The sequence below is a fragment of the Bufo bufo genome, chromosome 1, assembly GCF_905171765.1.
Source record: "Bufo bufo chromosome 1, aBufBuf1.1, whole genome shotgun sequence".
Classification (NCBI taxonomy): Eukaryota; Metazoa; Chordata; class Amphibia; order Anura; family Bufonidae; genus Bufo; species Bufo bufo.
This window is the reverse complement of record NC_053389.1, coordinates 814,513,763-814,532,918: the sequence shown is the minus strand read 5'-3', so window position 1 is coordinate 814,532,918 and position 19,156 is coordinate 814,513,763. Positions and strand designations below refer to the sequence as shown.

At 43.5% G+C, this 19,156-nt stretch overlaps 1 protein-coding gene across 2 annotated transcripts in view; it reads left to right on the top strand.

Annotated features, from left to right (window-relative positions):
* The window catches only part of PLD2 (phospholipase D2), a 115,959-nt gene that overhangs the window by 59,379 nt on the left and 37,424 nt on the right, over positions 1 to 19,156 (top strand). For both annotated transcript variants that reach the window (XM_040415268.1, XM_040415267.1), the window contains exons 9-14: positions 3,078 to 3,230; positions 4,846 to 4,995; positions 5,081 to 5,164; positions 13,988 to 14,066; positions 18,459 to 18,569; positions 18,647 to 18,823. In XM_040415268.1, coding sequence (XP_040271202.1) covers positions 3,078 to 3,230; positions 4,846 to 4,995; positions 5,081 to 5,164; positions 13,988 to 14,066; positions 18,459 to 18,569; positions 18,647 to 18,823 — 754 coding nt within the window. The remainder of the gene's footprint in view (positions 1 to 3,077; positions 3,231 to 4,845; positions 4,996 to 5,080; positions 5,165 to 13,987; positions 14,067 to 18,458; positions 18,570 to 18,646; positions 18,824 to 19,156) is intronic.

Below are 19,156 nucleotides of genomic sequence, written 5' to 3'. Positions count from 1 at the left end.
ATCCTTCCTTTCTATGGGTACATCTCAATATATTAGAATATCATCGAAAAGTTTATTTATTTCAGTAATTCAGTTCAAAAAGTGCAGCTCCTATATTCCACAGAATTATTACACAGAGGGATCTATTTAAAGGGATTCTGTCACCTTGTTTTCGGTTATAGAGCTGTGGACATGCACGGCTAGATCGCCGCTAGCATGTCCGCAATATACATGTCCTATAGGGCTGTGTCCTTTTATTTTGTTAAAAAAATTATTTTAGAGATATGTAAATGAGCCTTGTAAGGTGCCCAAGGGACTGCACTAACCTTCCTGGTGCCCAGCCGCGCCCCCCTGTGAAGGAGCCCAGCACCGCCTGCGTCCTCCGAATCTCCTCCTTTTGTCACCGTTAGATTATACCGGCACTGCGCATGCGCGAGATTACGGCAGTGTTCCTTCCCTGTGCTGACATCAGCCTCGGGGAAGGAACTGCGCATGCGTGAGCTCGCGGCAATCTAACGTACTGAATAGTCTGTATGTGCCCTCAGTACTTGGTCGGGGCTCCTTCTGCATGAATTACTGCGCCAGTGCGGCGTGGCATGGAGGAGATCAGCCCGTGGCACTGCTGAGGTGTCATGGAAGCCCAGGTTGCTTTCATAGAGGCCTTCAGCTCGTCTACATTGCTGGGTCTGGTGTCTCTCATAGATTCTCTATGGGGATTAGGTCAGACGAGTCTGCTGGCCCATCAAGCACATTGATACCGGGGTTATTACACCAGATATTGGAACTTTTTGGCAGTGTGGGCCGGTGCCAAGTCCTGCTGGAAAATGAAATCAGCATCTCCATAAAGCTTTTCAGCAGAGAGAAGCATGAGGGGCTCTAAAACTTCCTGCTAGATGGCTGCGCTGAGTCTGGACTTGATATCAGACAGTGGACCAATACCAGCAGATGGCATGGCTTCCCAAACCATCACTGACTGTGGAAACTACCCTGGACGTGGGTTCATCTGAACATGACTGTGGACCACTGAGCACCAATCTATACCTTTTCCTTCTACTGGACTTTCCATTAATGTGCTTGGATAAAGCACTGTGAACAGCCATGATATTTTGTGGCTTACCCTCCTTGAAGGGTGTCAATGACTGTCTTCTGGACAACTGTCAAGTCAGCAGTCTTCCCCATGATTGTGTAGCCTCCTGAACCAGACTGAGGGGCCATTTAAAGGCTTAGGAATCCTCTGCAGGTGTTTTGTGTTTAGCTGATGAGATTGTGACCCCATGAGTCTACAAGATCGAACTTTTTCATAATATAATTTTTGGAGATCCTGACTTTTTGGTTTTCATTAGCTGTAAGCCATAATCATCTACTTTTAAAGAAACGAAGGCTTGAAATAGATCACTCTCTGTGTGGAATGAATCTGTGGAATATAGGAGATTCACTGTTTGAATTACTGAAATAAATTTAACGTTTCAATGATATTCTAATTTATTGACTTTCTCCTGTAGATCACTGTCCTCATTGTCCTCATTGTCCTCATTGTCCTTACTCGTGTTTCCTTCCTTTTATCTTCATCATTCTCCTCTTAGTCTCTGGTTACTTCACCCTGCATGGCGGTTCTTTCACATCTTCTCCTTGCAAGGCCTTACTATACTCTTCTTATATTGTATAGGATTACTATGCTCTTCTTGTATTGTATAGTATTACTATGCTCTTCTTGTATTGTATAGTATTACTATGCTCTTCTTGTATTGTATAGTATTACTATGCTCTTCTTGTATTGTATAGTATTACTATGCTCTTCTTGTATTGTATAGTATTACTATGCTCTTCTTGTATTGTACAGTATTACTATGCTCTTCTTGTATTGTATAGGATTACTATGCTCTTCTTGTATTGTATAGTATTACTATGCTCTTCTTGTATTGTACAGTATTACTATGCTCTTCTTGTATTGTATAGGATTACTATGCTCTTCTTGTATTGTATAGGATTACTATGCTCTTCTTGTATTGTACAGTATTACTATGCTCTTCTTGTATTGTATAGGATTACTATGCTCTTCTTGTATTGTATAGGATTACTATGCTCTTCTTGTATTGTATAGTATTACTATGCTCTTCTTGTATTGTATAGTATTACTATGCTCTTCTTGTATTTATAGTATTACTATGCTCTTCTTGTATTTATAGTATTACTATGCTCTTCTTAGATTGTACAGTATTACTATGCTCTTGTATTTATAGTATTACTATACTCTTAGATTGTACAGTATTACTATGCTCTTGTATTGTATAGTATTACTATGCTCTTGTATTGTACAGTATTACTATGCTCTTATATTGTACAGTATTACTATGCTCTTCTTAGATTGTACAGTATTACTATGCTCTTCTTAGATTGTATAGTATTACTATGCTCTTCTTGGATTGTACAGTATTACTATGCTCTTCTTAGATTGTACAGTATTACTATGCTCTTGTATTGTATAGTATTACTATGCTCTTGTATTGTACAGTATTACTATGCTCTTATATTGTACAGTATTACTATGCTCTTCTTAGATTGTACAGTATTACTATGCTCTTCTTAGATTGTACAGTATTACTATGCTCTTCTTAGATTGTATAGTATTACTATGCTCTTCTTGGATTGTACAGTATTACTATGCTCTTCTTAGATTGTACAGTATTACTATGCTCTTGTATTGTACAGTATTACTATGCTCTTGTATTGTACAGTATTACTATGCTCTTATATTGTACAGTATTACTATGCTCTTCTTAGATTGTACAGTATTACTATGCTCTTCTTAGATTGTATAGTATTACTATGCTCTTGTATTGTACAGTATTACTATGCTCTTAGATTGTACAGTATTACTATGCTCTTCTTAGATTGTACAGTATTACTATGCTCTTCTTGTATTTATAGTATTACTATGCTCTTGTATTGTACAGTATTACTATGCTCTTAGATTTATAGGATTACTATGCTCTTCTTATATTGTACAGTATTACTATACTCTTCTTGTATTGTATATTACTATGCTCTTATATAGGATTATTATGCTCTTCTCATGGTGTCGTCAATGTCTTATTCAGGTGGTTTGTGGTAAAAGACTCCTTTCTTCTCTACATAAAACCGGACTCTGGAGAAATTTCATTTGTTCTTCTCTTTGATCCTTTATTTAAAACTGAGATTGGCAAAAAAGCAACGGAGGCTAAATACGGGGTCAGTGTACAGAGCTATCAGCGGTAAGAGACCCTGACTAACGAGCCGTGTGTGTAACCTGCCAGAGCGGTAACCTTCTCCCGGACCTAGGCCACTTTACAACGACCCTGCCCCCTTACCCCCAATATTTAACTTCCCCCAAAGCTACTCCTCCATCCACCCGTCGGGCCCGCCAGCCAGTCACAAGCCTTGCATCTGAACCTAGTCCTGTTGACACAGCTGAGAGTTTGTTGCAGTGTATAGGTATTAGCTGTCTGTTGTGTCCGTTTTATTTTTTACTGACAGCAATCAGAGCTCTGGAAATTCAAAGTAGATTATAAAGCCTACTGCTTTGTGACAAAATTGTGTGGGTCTCCTTTTATTAAAGTGCCTGACTGTGAGCCCCGACGTCACGATCACCACGATTTATACAGAGACAGGCTGACCTGAGATACTGCCTGCAAGGAACTACTCTAAACAAAACTACAACTCCCAGCATGCCCCAGGTTGTAGTTAGGCGAGCACTCTCCTTCATGTACTACTGTAATAAATCTGCAGGTCCAGAAGTGAAATGACTTCTCCCCTTTGTCTTTTTGCCCATCCCATCTCTCAGTCAGTGCCAAGACCCTCGGGGGGGGGGGGGGGGGGCAGCGTCCTTCCCAGAATCCATTTTTTGTAGCTCGGATTCTCAGAAAATCAAGTGACCTCCCTAATCTGAGTAATGTGACCTTGTACTTTCCATGTATGAAGTGGCCTTCTTATCCCAGCCATGACTTCTCGATAAGGGTGTCTATGAATAGGTTTTTAACCCCATCCGATGCCAACTTTTATTCTTTTCTTTGAAAAAAAACTGTGCAGGAACTTGAAAGTATTACTCCAGGATCTACACATGCCAATTTTCTTTTTACAAAGATTTATAAATTGTCTTAATTATAGTTTTCTTGAAAGTATTACTCCAGGATCTACACATGCCAAAATAGTTTTCACAGCATTTTTGAGAGCAGTAGTTTGTGCTCCAGAGCTGCAACTCCTACTGTAATGGGAAGTTGTGACAACTGTCAGCCATCTTGAATTTCATGTTGTAACTCGGTCACAGACACTTCCTCCGCATTCCCTCCTCTCTGAACCCCTCAGGTACTGCGTTCATCGCTGACTGTGGCATCTGAGGTTGCAATTGAGACCTTTTTAAGGGGTTAATCGGGGTAAAAAAAATAAATAAAAAATACTCCCCTTATCCATTTGCTCGCGTAGAGGCCGTCGTGGCCATCTTGATTGAAGACACAGCGCAAAACCCGCACAGTGATGTGATGACGTCACCGCCGGCGTGGTGGAATCATACGTCACCATGCGCGAGATTTCTGTAATCAAGATGGCGCAAAGGCCTCTTCACACGCAAATGGATGAGGTGAGTATGGATTTATTTTTTACCGCCATTTCAGGAAAAATAGATTTGTTACCAAGAAGCGCGAGGATGTTTAGTTATGCATCGAATCGAGATTCGGATCAAAGTCAGTTTTTTTGGCTTCAACTTGCTCAATGCTATATATACTCATCAATGTTCTTGGGAGTAACTAGTACTGTTATCTGGTAGTATTCCACTATTTGTCGTTGTCCGTTCCCCCTTCCCCCGGTGCTAAATTCTTCTTGTAAACATTACAGGACGCTGAACCTGAAGTTCAGTGGGTATCGTCAGGCTCGCTGGTGGACGCAGCAGATCACCCAGATTGCTGAGGATCAGGGGAAGGACTTCCTGAGTCTTCATCGGTTTGATGCTCATGCACCGGTGAGGCATAAAACCCAAGTGAAGTGGTGAGGATAGACTCTGCAGTCCCCCCCCATGGTACATCTTCATGCCATTGTCCATGGTTGTCATCTTCTTTCCTTCCCCCACCAGGTTTGTTAATGGCGCCACTTATTTTGCTGCGGTTGCTGATGCCCTGCTGCAGGCTCGAGAGGAGATCTTCATCACTGACTGGTGGTAAGCTGCCATGTGGACTGCATGGGGGAATGGGGCCATCCTGTCAGTCTAGGGGGGCCGGCCACATGAAATAGGGGGGTATGATATAATACAAGCAGCACAGTCCGTTGGCATTCCTATACTCAAGTAGATGCAATGCAATGCACCGTACTGGTTGGCAGGACCAACATATTATGGAAAAAAGAGATTCCAGCATTCTGGATGATGAAGGCAGAGAACTTTGTGCTCAGTGGTAGTGTTGAGCGAACTTGTGTTTTAAGTTCGGCATCTAAAGTTCGGGTTATCGAAGAATCGCGTTATGGATTCTAAATTCTGTTATGGTCCGTGGTAGTGGAATCCATAACTCGATTCTTCGATAACCCGAACTTAAAACACAAGTTCGCTCAACACTACTCGGCGGCAATGCTTCAGCCCAGTGCTGGGTCTTTCCCAAGCATCCTGGGGACAGGCACATGGACTGTATTGGTGGCAGCCACATGCCTATCTTTGACACCACTGGAACCAGGGCAGGTACCTAGAGCAGCAGAACTTAAGGGGCAACACCATAATGTGTCCATCACCCAAGGTCAGGCTCCACCAGAGGTGAAGGAAGGTTGAAGTTAATAACTGGTGAGCACAAACATTTCATGTCACAATCGAACAGCAGATGGGTGATACAGGTAATACTGCTTTCTGTTGGTCCAGGGACCTACACGCAATGCATAGTTCACACAAAGGAGATCTCTGCACAGAAGCTGCCTCCAACTCTCCTGGTGGCCCCTTTCCAATGCTGCCCACTACCCGTACTGCATCCCTGTACTCCTTGTTTACGGCAAAGCTAAGGAGATGTTATTTGTGTGTGAGTATATACTAGGGATCGACGATTATCGGTTTTACCGATATTATCGGCCGATATTCAGGATTTTGATAGTTATCGGCATCTATTTTGCCGATATTCCGATAACTTATTGGGAACACAGATTGCGCTGCTGACGGCGCTCTCTGTGTTCCCTCAGCAGCACAGGGGAGAAGGAAGCAGTGTCTCCTCCCCCTGTGCTGCTGCTGCCGCCAATGAGAGGAGAAGAGGAGGGGAGGGGCTGTGGCCACCGCTCCACCAATTAAGACAAATTTCTCATGTATTCATATACAGGAGGCGGGAGCTGCAGAATCACATAGCCGGCTCCCGACCTCTATGAGCAGTAGCTGCGATCTGCGGTAGTTAACCCCTCAGGTGCCGCGGATTGCAGCTACCGCTCATAGAGGTCGGGAGCCGGCTATGTGATTCTGCAGCCAGCTCCCGCCTCCTGTATATGAATAAATGAGAGATTTGTCTTCATTGGTGGCGCAGTGCGCCCCCCAGTATTAATCATTGGTGGCGCAGTGCGCCCCCCCACCCAAGCCCCCCCAGTTTTAATCATGGGTGGCAGTGGCCACAGGATCCCCTCTCCCCTGCTCCTCCGATCGGAACCCCAGCTGTGTAAGCCTGGGGCTCCGATCGGTTACCATGGCAGCCAGGACGCTACTGAAGCCCTGGCTGCCATGTTCAGCTCCATGCTGCTGTGTGCACAAAGCACAGAGCAGCAGGGACAGTGTGAGATCCTATTCACCCTGATAGAGATCTATCAGGGGGAATAGGACAAGGGTTCTAGTCCCTAAGGGGGCTAAAAGTTAGTAAAAAAAACACCAAAATATTAAGAATAAATGAAAAAGAAAGATTTACCTAAAAAAATACACGTTAACAATAAACATCTAATTTTCAGCAGATTTGTGTAGGTTATTTATTATTTTTTCAAAAATGAAAATTCCCAGAATATCGGTATAAATTATCGGCCTGAAAGTTTACAAAGTATCGGTATCTGCCCTAAAAAATCAATATCGGTCGATCCCTATTATATACTGTGTATATGTAATAAGTGTGTGTGCTCATGTCTGTAATAGGTGTGTGTGCTCATGTCTGTAATAGGTGTGTGTGCGCATGTCTGTAATAGGTGTGTGTGCGCATGTCTGTAATAGGTGTGTGTGCGCATGTCTGTAATAGGTGTGTGTGCGCATGTCTGTAATAGGTGTGTGTGCGCATGTCTGTAATAGGTGTGTGTGCTCATGTCTGTAATAAGTGTGTGTGCTCATGTCTGTAATAAGTGTGTGTGCGCATGTCTGTAATAGGTGTGTGTGCTCATGTCTGTAATAGGTGTGTGTGCTCATGTCTGTAATAAGTGTGTGTGCTCATGTCTGTAATAGGTGTGTGTGCGCATGTCTGTAATAGGTGTGTGTGCTCATGTCTGTAATAGGTGTGTGTGCTCATGTCTGTAATAGGTGTGTGTGCTCATGTCTGTAATAGGTGTGTGTGCTCATGTCTGTAATAGGTGTGTGTGCGCATGTCTGTAATAAGTGTGTGTGCTCATGTCTGTAATAGGTGTGTGTGTGCGCATGTCTGTAATAAGTGTGTGTGCTCATGTCTGTAATAGGTGTGTGTGCGCATGTCTGTAATAGGTGTGTGTGCTCATGTCTGTAATAGGTGTGTGTGTGCGCATGTCTGTAATAGGTGTGTGTGCGCATGTCTGTAATAGGTGTGTGTGCTCATGTCTGTAATAGGTGTGTGTGCTCATGTCTGTAATAGGTGTGTGTGCGCATGTCTGTAATAGGTGTGTGTGCTCATGTCTGTAATAGGTGTGTGTGTGCGCATGTCTGTAATAGGTGTGTGTGCGCATGTCTGTAATAGGTGTGTGTGCTCATGTCTGTAATAGGTGTGTGTGTGCGCATGTCTGTAATAGGTGTGTGTGTGCGCATGTCTGTAATAGGTGTGTGTGCGCATGTCTGTAATAGGTGTGTGTGCGCATGTCTGTAATAGGTGTGTGTGCTCATGTCTGTAATAGGTGTGTGTGCTCATGTCTGTAATAGGTGTGTGTGCTCATGTCTGTAATAGGTGTGTGTGCTCATGTCTGTAATAGGTGTGTGTGCGCATGTCTGTAATAGGTGTGTGTGCTCATGTCTGTAATAGGTGTGTGTGCTCATGTCTGTAATAGGTGTGTGTGCTCATGTCTGTAATAGGTGTGTGTGCTCATGTCTGTAATAAGTGTGTGTGCGCATGTCTGTAATAGGTGTGTGTGCTCATGTCTGTAATAAGTGTGTGTGCGCATGTCTGTAATAGGTGTGTGTGCTCATGTCTGTAATAGGTGTGTGTGCGCATGTCTGTAATAGGTGTGTGTGCGCATGTCTGTAATAGGTGTGTGTGTGCGCATGTCTGTAATAGGTGTGTGTGCGCATGTCTGTAATAGGTGTGTGTGCTCATGTCTGTAATAGGTGTGTGTGCGCATGTCTGTAATAGGTGTGTGTGCTCATGTCTGTAATAGGTGTGTGTGCGCATGTCTGTAATAGGTGTGTGTGCGCATGTCTGTAATAGGTGTGTGTGCTCATGTCTGTAATAGGTGTGTGTGCTCATGTCTGTAATAGGTGTGTGTGCGCATGTCTGTAATAGGTGTGTGTGCTCATGTCTGTAATAGGTGTGTGTGCTCATGTCTGTAATAAGTGTGTGTGCGCATGTCTGTAATAGGTGTGTGTGCTCATGTCTGTAATAGGTGTGTGTGCGCATGTCTGTAATAGGTGTGTGTGCTCATGTCTGTAATAGGTGTGTGTGCGCATGTCTGTAATAGGTGTGTGTGCGCATGTCTGTAATAGGTGTGTGTGTGCGCATGTCTGTAATAGGTGTGTGTGCGCATGTCTGTAATAGGTGTGTGTGCTCATGTCTGTAATAGGTGTGTGTGCGCATGTCTGTAATAGGTGTGTGTGCTCATGTCTGTAATAGGTGTGTGTGCGCATGTCTGTAATAGGTGTGTGTGCGCATGTCTGTAATAGGTGTGTGTGCTCATGTCTGTAATAGGTGTGTGTGCTCATGTCTGTAATAGGTGTGTGTGCGCATGTCTGTAATAGGTGTGTGTGCTCATGTCTGTAATAGGTGTGTGTGCGCATGTCTGTAATAGGTGTGTGTGCGCATGTCTGTAATAGGTGTGTGTGCGCATGTCTGTAATAGGTGTGTGTGCTCATGTCTGTAATAGGTGTGTGTGCGCATGTCTGTAATAGGTGTGTGTGCGCATGTCTGTAATAGGTGTGTGTGCGCATGTCTGTAATAGGTGTGTGTGCTCATGTCTGTAATAAGTGTGTGTGCGCATGTCTGTAATAGGTGTGTGTGCGCATGTCTGTAATAGGTGTGTGTGCTCATGTCTGTAATAAGTGTGTGTGCGCATGTCTGTAATAGGTGTGTGTGCGCATGTCTGTAATAGGTGTGTGTGCGCATGTCTGTAATAGGTGTGTGTGCTCATGTCTGTAATAGGTGTGTGTGCGCATGTCTGTAATAGGTGTGTGTGCGCATGTCTGTAATAGGTGTGTGTGCGCATGTCTGTAATAGGTGTGTGTGCTCATGTCTGTAATAGGTGTGTGTGCGCATGTCTGTAATAGGTGTGTGTGCTCATGTCTGTAATAGGTGTGTGTGCTCATGTCTGTAATAGGTGTGTGTGCGCATGTCTGTAATAGGTGTGTGTGCTCATGTCTGTAATAGGTGTGTGTGCGCATGTCTGTAATAGGTGTGTGTGCTCATGTCTGTAATAGGTGTGTGTGCTCATGTCTGTAATAGGTGTGTGTGCGCATGTCTGTAATAGGTGTGTGTGCTCATGTCTGTAATAGGTGTGTGTGCGCATGTCTGTAATAGGTGTGTGTGTGCGCATGTCTGTAATAGGTGTGTGTGCTCATGTCTGTAATAGGTGTGTGTGCTCATGTCTGTAATAGGTGTGTGTGCGCATGTCTGTAATAGGTGTGTGTGTGCGCATGTCTGTAATAGGTGTGTGTGCTCATGTCTGTAATAGGTGTGTGTGTGCGCATGTCTGTAATAGGTGTGTGTGCTCATGTCTGTAATAGGTGTGTGTGCGCATGTCTGTAATAGGTGTGTGTGCTCATGTCTGTAATAGGTGTGTGTGCGCATGTCTGTAATAGGTGTGTGTGCTCATGTCTGTAATAGGTGTGTGTGCTCATGTCTGTAATAGGTGTGTGTGCTCATGTCTGTAATAGGTGTGTGTGCGCATGTCTGTAATAGGTGTGTGTGCGCATGTCTGTAATAGGTGTGTGTGTGCGCATGTCTGTAATAGGTGTGTGTGCTCATGTCTGTAATAGGTGTGTGTGTGCGCATGTCTGTAATAGGTGTGTGTGCTCATGTCTGTAATAGGTGTGTGTGCGCATGTCTGTAATAGGTGTGTGTGCTCATGTCTGTAATAGGTGTGTGTGCGCATGTCTGTAATAGGTGTGTGTGCTCATGTCTGTAATAGGTGTGTGTGCTCATGTCTGTAATAGGTGTGTGTGCTCATGTCTGTAATAGGTGTGTGTGCGCATGTCTGTAATAGGTGTGTGTGCGCATGTCTGTAATAGGTGTGTGTGCGCATGTCTGTAATAGGTGTGTGTGCTCATGTCTGTAATAGGTGTGTGTGCTCATGTCTGTAATAGGTGTGTGTGCGCATGTCTGTAATAGGTGTGTGTGCGCATGTCTGTAATAGGTGTGTGTGCGCATGTCTGTAATAGGTGTGTGTGCTCATGTCTGTAATAGGTGTGTGTGCGCATGTCTGTAATAGGTGTGTGTGCGCATGTCTGTAATAGGTGTGTGTGCTCATGTCTGTAATAGGTGTGTGTGCTCATGTCTGTAATAGGTGTGTGTGCGCATGTCTGTAATAGGTGTGTGTGCGCATGTCTGTAATAGGTGTGTGTGTGCGCATGTCTGTAATAGGTGTGTGTGCTCATGTCTGTAATAGGTGTGTGTGCGCATGTCTGTAATAGGTGTGTGTGCTCATGTCTGTAATAGGTGTGTGTGCTCATGTCTGTAATAGGTGTGTGTGCGCATGTCTGTAATAGGTGTGTGTGCTCATGTCTGTAATAGGTGTGTGTGCTCATGTCTGTAATAGGTGTGTGTGCGCATGTCTGTAATAGGTGTGTGTGCGCATGTCTGTAATAGGTGTGTGTGCGCATGTCTGTAATAGGTGTGTGTGCGCATGTCTGTAATAGGTGTGTGTGCTCATGTCTGTAATAGGTGTGTGTGCTCATGTCTGTAATAGGTGTGTGTGCGCATGTCTGTAATAGGTGTGTGTGCGCATGTCTGTAATAGGTGTGTGTGCTCATGTCTGTAATAGGTGTGTGTGCTCATGTCTGTAATAGGTGTGTGTGCGCATGTCTGTAATAGGTGTGTGTGCTCATGTCTGTAATAGGTGTGTGTGCGCATGTCTGTAATAGGTGTGTGTGCGCATGTCTGTAATAGGTGTGTGTGCGCATGTCTGTAATAGGTGTGTGTGCTCATGTCTGTAATAGGTGTGTGTGCGCATGTCTGTAATAGGTGTGTGTGCTCATGTCTGTAATAGGTGTGTGTGCTCATGTCTGTAATAGGTGTGTGTGCGCATGTCTGTAATAGGTGTGTGTGCTCATGTCTGTAATAAGTGTGTGTGCGCATGTCTGTAATAGGTGTGTGTGCGCATGTCTGTAATAGGTGTGTGTGCTCATGTCTGTAATAGGTGTGTGTGCTCATGTCTGTAATAGGTGTGTGTGCGCATGTCTGTAATAGGTGTGTGTGCTCATGTCTGTAATAGGTGTGTGTGCGCATGTAGGTGTGTGTGCGCGTTAATGAATGTGCATGGCATGTATGCCGTGATTGTGTATAAATAATCATGTCTATAGGTGCACGTGTGTGTTCCAGGTTGTTGTTTGCATGTGTAATGTGCATTGAGCTGAGGCAGGAGACAAGAGGATGGGAGTGGAGTCGTTGTGAATGTGGGTGGTTGTAGTTACCCATGGTTGCTTGGGTCGTCCTTGAAGCTCCCTGGGCCGCGTGCACAATGAAGGAAAGGCACACCCTTTTTCCTCTGGGCCCACCCTGGATTTGGGGCGTTGAGGATGCAAGGCATGGTTCCCATGAAATATGTTAAGGGAGAGGCAATGCAGTACTGTGGCATTGCAGGTGTTGGTGCGATGATGAGGAGGGGGGTTTAGTAGGTAACGGGTGAACCGTTTTATTAGCAACTTCTGCAGTTCACAAATACATGTGCTGGCGGAGGTAGGCGCAATTCTTATCCCATGTATTGCATAGGTCTTTTCCCAAGGCTGTGTCTAGGAGGTGCAAGTCCCTCTCCAGAAATCTGGCCAAAGGGTACGAATTCTCCTACTTGAGATCCATGGACGCAGAGTGTCCTCAGCAGGGTACACTCTTACAACAGATGGCCAGCCTGTCTCTTCAGTATAGCAGAGGACCTGTGGTTTATTTCCCCAACCCAGATGCAGGGAAGTCTATAGCCAAAGTACATGCATTACCTTCTCTGGAGGATACTCTGCGCTCTCCATGTATGGCCGCTAAACCTTCTGTTATATCCAGCAGTATGTTCTTTCGGAGCTGGTACTTTGCTGGTTGGCCCCTGTTTAGTTCTCCTGCTGCTCACAAGCACACAGCCTACACCAGACTGAACTGCTTCCCACTAGAGGAAGGGATGGGAAGAATCCACACCCAGCAGCTAATCCCAAGGGGCCGGCTGGCCAGTTAACTCCCTACTCCCCATACAAAGTCTTTGAGATACAAAGTGCACAATTGACATCACATTAACCCCTTATGCTGGCACACTGTACACGCGAGTGTATGGGGCCTGTCTACAGTGCTGTTCTGAGCCCTTATTTTTAGCATTGTCATGTTTTTATTTCTGTTATGACTGGCCGGGTATTGTGGTGTACAGAGTATAGTTATTGTAGCATTGAGTAATATTCAGCCAGTGAAATGGATTATATGCCGCCTCAGTGCAGTGTGAGAAGTGAATATGGCCCCGATGGAAGGCTGTTAGAACTGGTGCAGCTGCTGCGCACACGTGAGTTCTTCTTGCCTGGAGGGGCCTCGAAGGCCCACAGGCTGCATACATGGAAAACGTTACTATGGTAAGTGACTGCTTAAGGCTCTTTGACATGAGTTTTGCTTCAGGTACCATGAGCTGTTAGAGTATGCATGTCACGAGGTCTGCATTTACACAGTAGAAGTGTCTATAATGTTATGACTACCTAGAACATCTGCACAAATGCTCTACAAGACGGGGACATCAATAGTGGCTCAAAGTCTTTATCTCCAGATGCTTTTGACTTCTTCAGCTCAGTAAGTGACAAGACTATCTAGAAATTGTTCCTCATACGAATGTCTTTACATCACAGGTGGAGGAGTGCACTGTAGATACCAGGGGAGTCTTCAGAGGTGGGGGAATGGGGCAATCTAGGTTTCAATCAGAGAAGGGCGATCTGTATCTCGGGTCAGGGGCATTTTCTAGATCCCAGGCAGGTTGGGGCATATCTTTACATGAGTGGTGGAAGAGTGCACTGTAGATCCCAGGGGAGACTTCTAGATCAGAGGTGGGTGTGTGGAATGATCTAGGTACCAAGTAGAGAGTAGCGATCTGTATCCCAAGTTGGGGGAATGTTCTAGATCGCAGGTGGGAGGGCTACAGATCCCAGGGTAGGATTTAGATCAGAGATGAAGGGGGAAGCCTACTGTAGATCCCAGGCAGAGTAATCCAAAACAAAGTATGGTAGTCTGGAAAACATCTTAAAGTCTAGCCCAAAATGGTTCCTGTATAGTTTGTTAGATGTCTTCCGCAGCGCAGGTCTCCACTTTGGCCGGGAGATTTTTCTGTAGTTACACAAGGATCACAAGTATTTCTGCCATATATGATTCTTCCTACTTGGTACTGTGCATTGACAACATCATGGGTACATATATAAATGTGCCATGTGTGGACTGGCGACACCTACTGAAGTTCTGATATAGTTTTTTTTCTCTTCTCACCTGCATAGGCTCAGCCCAGAAATCCACCTGAAGCGCCCAGCGTTTGATGACCAGTTTAGACTGGACATTATCCTGAAACATAAGGCGGTCAGTACTAAAGGTTTCCATCTCCTGAACCTTACTAAACCATTATTTAGCAACAAAGCCTTTATTTTCATAGATTGCACCACGCAACAAAAAAAACAAAAAACTTTTTGTTTGCCACTGGGCAAAAACCACTTGTCCTTGACTAAATCGAGTGTGCGGATTACAAATCCGAAGTCAGAATTGTTGTATGCATAAGTATGCCTAAATGAATTAAGCACTTGGAAAGCATTGAATAATTTTGAACAGAACAAGTTTTACTCCAACAATTGCCTGATCTACATCAAAGTTTGCGTAGTAAACAGTGTATGAAAATGGAATGGAATAACAAACTTTCAAAGCCTCGTTTTTCAGTTTGAAAGTCTTACTTGAGCGAGGCCCAGTACTGTTAAAAGTGCTTCAGGCATCTGCTTTTGCGTTTGTGAACGGTCATATTCTTCCGTTGCAAAAACCAGCAGTAGTCCCCCCCCCCCCCCCAATCATGTTGGGATTCCAGCAGCCTTGATACCTGTTCTCCATTGTAGAAATATCTTTATGGAACCGCTCTCCCAAACGAGTCCCAAATTGGGTGGGAAAAAGTCAAGATGGGCATGTAAGAAATGCCTTTTCAATGACGTTCGGCAGCCAAGTTGTTCATATGCTGTAAGCACGTTGTCTACTAATTCAGCATAGTTTGCAGCTCGTCTGTTCCCAAAGAAGTTCTGCACTACTAGCACAAACGCATCCCGAGCTGCAAGACGCATTCTTGCGCTGATCGTAACTAGTGTATTTGCCACATATGTAGCAGAAATTGTCTGCATCGTTAACACGTTTGTGTTTATCCATCTTAAGTTTCAAAACTGATAGCACTATAACAGATCACTTTATCAAAATCTGTCCAGCTTGCCTTATATACTTAGTGCTGACATCAGCCTGAGTGCGTCCGGACAGGTCTGGACATATCCATTGGAATATCTCCAATATAATGCATTAACTCCTTAACGCTCGATGACGTACATGTACGTCATAGCTGGACGTGACTTAAAGCCCAGTGACGTACATGTACGTCATGGTGATCGGGCGGGTGCAGGGGCTGCGCCCGCCCAATCAGCGGCAGGGGTCCGGCAGTCGCTGATAGCCGGACCCCTGCTGTATGTGCCGGAATCGGTGAAATCACCGAAGCAGGCGTATTAATCCCTGCACAGCCGCGGTCAGCGCTGACCGCGGCACGTACGGCTTGGGTGGCCATCGTGTCCCCGCGCTGCTGTGACGGGGACCCGAAGGCAGGGAAGGCAGCCCGATGCCTACCTTAGGCATCGCGCTGCCTTCCGGGAGAGCCTGAAAGATCCAGCCCCCTGGATCTCACAGGCAAGCAGGCTGTAAGTGCATTACACTGGTAATACACTTACAGCCAATGCATTACAATACAGAAGTATTGTAATGCATTGTAAAGGGGATCAGACCCCCAAAAGTTGAAGTCCCAGAATGGGACAAAAAATAAAGTAAAAAAAAAAGTTCCAAAGTTTCAAGTAAAAAAATAGTGTCCTTTTCCCAAAATAAAGTTAAAAAAAAATTGTAAAAAATGAAAAGTAGACATATTAGGTATCGCCCCGTCCATATCGACCGGCTCTATAAAAATATCACATGACCTAACTCCTCAGATAAACACCGTCCAAAGAACTGTGCTAAATAAACCATTTTTTTTTTGCCACCTTACATCACTAAAAGTGCAACACCAAGTGATCAAAAAGGCGTATACCCCCCAAAATAGTATCAATCTAACAGTCACCTCATCCCACAAAAAATGAGCCCCTGCCTAAGACAATAGCCCAGAAAATAAAAAAAAATATGGCTCTCACTATGGAGACTCTAAAACATGATTTTTTTTTAAAAAAATTTGTTTTAAAAATGCTGTTATTGTGTAAAACATGAATGAATAAATAAATAAAAAGTATACATATTAGGTATCGCCGCATCCGTAACAACCTGCTCTATAAAAATACCATGTGAACTAACCCCTCAGGTGAAGACTGAGTAATAAAAAAAAAAAGTGTCCAAAAAAGCAATTTTTTTGTCATCTTGCATCACAAAAAGTGTAATAGCAAGCGATCAATAAGTCATATGCACCCCCAAAATAGTGTCAATCAAACTGTCACCTCATCCCGCAAGAATGATACCCTACCTAGGACAATCGCCCAAAAAATTTAAAACACTGTCTCTCAGACTGCTTTATTATGTAAAACTGAAACAAACAACCAAAAAAAGTCATATTTGGTATTGTCACATCCGTAACAACCTGCTCTATAAAAATACCACATGGTTTAACCTGTCAGATGAACATTGTAAATAACAAAAAATAAAAATGGTGCCAAAACAGCTTTTTTTGTTACCTTGCCTCACAAAAAGTGTAATATAGAGCAACCAAAAATCATATGTACCCTAAAATAGTACCAACAAAACTGCCACCTTATCCCGTAGTGTCATGGATGAGATTTGCAGATAGCTGGAACCTATAAATAAACGAGCGACTGGCTTGATCCCAAACTAAGGAGCTTATAGGTGAGCCCTATAAAACCCTAAGAGCTCTCCCTGACTGCTATGCACATACAAGGGTCTCGATGGTAGACTATTGCATGCCCACGTACCTAAGCCTGTGTGACACCTGAAAATCCTATAATAGTGAGGGGACACGACCACCGTCTCCCTGCACTTAATACAGAGGGAGTCAGGGTCACCTAGAATCAAGCCAGCAAGCAAATACAATAAAGTATAAGGACTTATCTGAGAAAACAGCAGACGCAGCCTCCAGCAGTGAACACTTCATCCAGGAAGTAGTATAAACCGCAAAGTGAGGCAGTATGGGAGGGAATATAAAGGAAGACGATTATGTCTAAATAAGTGACACCTGGCAGAAGGAAAGGAGATGAGAAAGTGAAACCAAAACAAAGAACATCATACAAGAGGTAGAGAAGAACGTCTGCCAGAGCTTCTCGCAGAACTGGCGGTGACACGTAGTTTCCAAAATGAGGTCTTTTGTTGGAGTTTCTACTTTAGGGGTGTTCAAATGTGACATGGCAGTAAAATCTGCCCTCCAAAAACCATATGGCGTTCCTTTCCTTCGGTGTAATGCCGTGTGCCCGTACATCAGTTTATGACCACATATAGGGTGTTTCTGTAAACTTCAGAATCGGTGCAATAAATACAGTTTTTCTGGCCGTTAACTCTTGCTTTGTTAGCAGAATTTTTTTTTATTAAATGGAAAATCTGCCCAAAAAGTTATTCTGAAATTTCATCTCCATTTTCCATAAATTCTTGTGGAACACCTAAAGGGTTAACAAAGTTTTTAAAATCAGTTTTGAATACCTTGAGGGGTGTAGTTTCTAAAATGGGGTCATTTTTGGATGATTTCTATTATGTAAACCTCACAAAGTGATTTCAGACCTGAACTGGTCCTTTAAAAAGGGGGTTTTGGAAATTTTCTGAAAAATTTTAAGATTTGCTTCTAAACTCCTAAGCCTTATAATGTCCCCAAAAAATAAAATGGCATTCCCAAAATGATCCAAACATGAAGTGGACATATAGGGAATGTAAAGTAATTACTATTTTTGGAGATATTACGATCTATTAAAAAAGTAGAGAAAATGAAATTTGGAAATTTTGCTAATATTTCAAAATTTTTGATAAATTTTGTATTTTTTATTATAAATTAAAAATGAAATTTTTTGACTCAATTTTACCACTGTCATGAAGTGCAATATGTGACGAGAAAACAATCTCTCAGAATGGCCTCGATAAGTAAAAACATTTTAAAGTTATTACTGCATAAAGTGACACATGTCAGATTTGCCAAAAATGGCCTGGGCAGAAAGGTGAAAAATGGCCGTGTCCTTAAGGGGTTAATATTATAACTGAATAGGCCTGTCATGTATAACTTAAAATCTAGACATGTCAGGCAAATTCCGAGTTCATATTTGGAATCGGCACGCTCATTTTAGTATAAATCACATGGTTTTTCTCTCGGTAGCAAAATCATTGTTGCGCAGTGTTATTTCTGGTCATTGGTGACCGTCTTCTCTATGCCATGGCAGGGGGTGATCATAGATGGTGATCCATCTTGACAGAAGTAAAATGAAGGCAACTTACTGTAGGCAAAAGAGACCAAGCTAGTTGGTTGCAAAAGAGGTTCAACATTGTGCTTCCAACCAAGACTTGGTAACAATTGTCTCAAAACCTGAAGTTCATTATCATACATGTAGGCCTCCAACATAATATAGGACTCTATAGTGATGTAGAACATGTTCCTCAAGGCTTCTCGGCACAGCCCTAAAGGTCTTCTGGGTCAAGTCCACTCATTACCATTGAATCTTGATACATCGTTGAATCTTGATGTTGGTTTCACTGCTCTCTTTATTGCAGGAAGCTGGGGTAAAAGTTTGTGTCATACTCTTTAAGGAGATGGAAATGGCTCTCGGTATTAACAGTGGGTACAGCAAACGAGCGTTAATGCTTCTGCACCCCAATATTAAGGTGAGCACCTTAAGCTCTATGCATATTTCATGGCCATGGGAAGCTTTGGGGTCTCCTCACCAGTTTTTGTCTTTCAGGTGATGCGTCACCCGGATCACTTGTCTTCCATAGTCTTCCTCTGGGCTCACCATGAGAAGATGGTAGCCATTGACCAGTCTGTTGTGTTTCTGGGTGGTTTAGACTTGGCCTATGGCCGATGGGATGATCATGACTATCGACTGACTGATGCAAGATCTACGGAGATGCAGCAACAGGTACCAATCAACTGAGATCAGAACCCATGACTCAATATTCTACCGATGTTAATCCCAGACACTTTCTATTCTTCTACCACGTCAATGCTCTACTATAAAATAATACGAGATTATGCCTATTGCTCCATGCTTGTATTAGTCCACCATAGTCCATCTATCCTATTAATCCAAATAACCCATATAACTTCTCCTGTACTTGTCCTTAAAACCTTCCTATTACTTCTCTTACCATATAACTGCTGATAATACTCCCAGTAACCTCATGTAATCCTCCTATGTCTCCATTCTTTCTCTGATCTCTCTTCTCTTTCACTGTCTGTCTTCTTGTTGGTT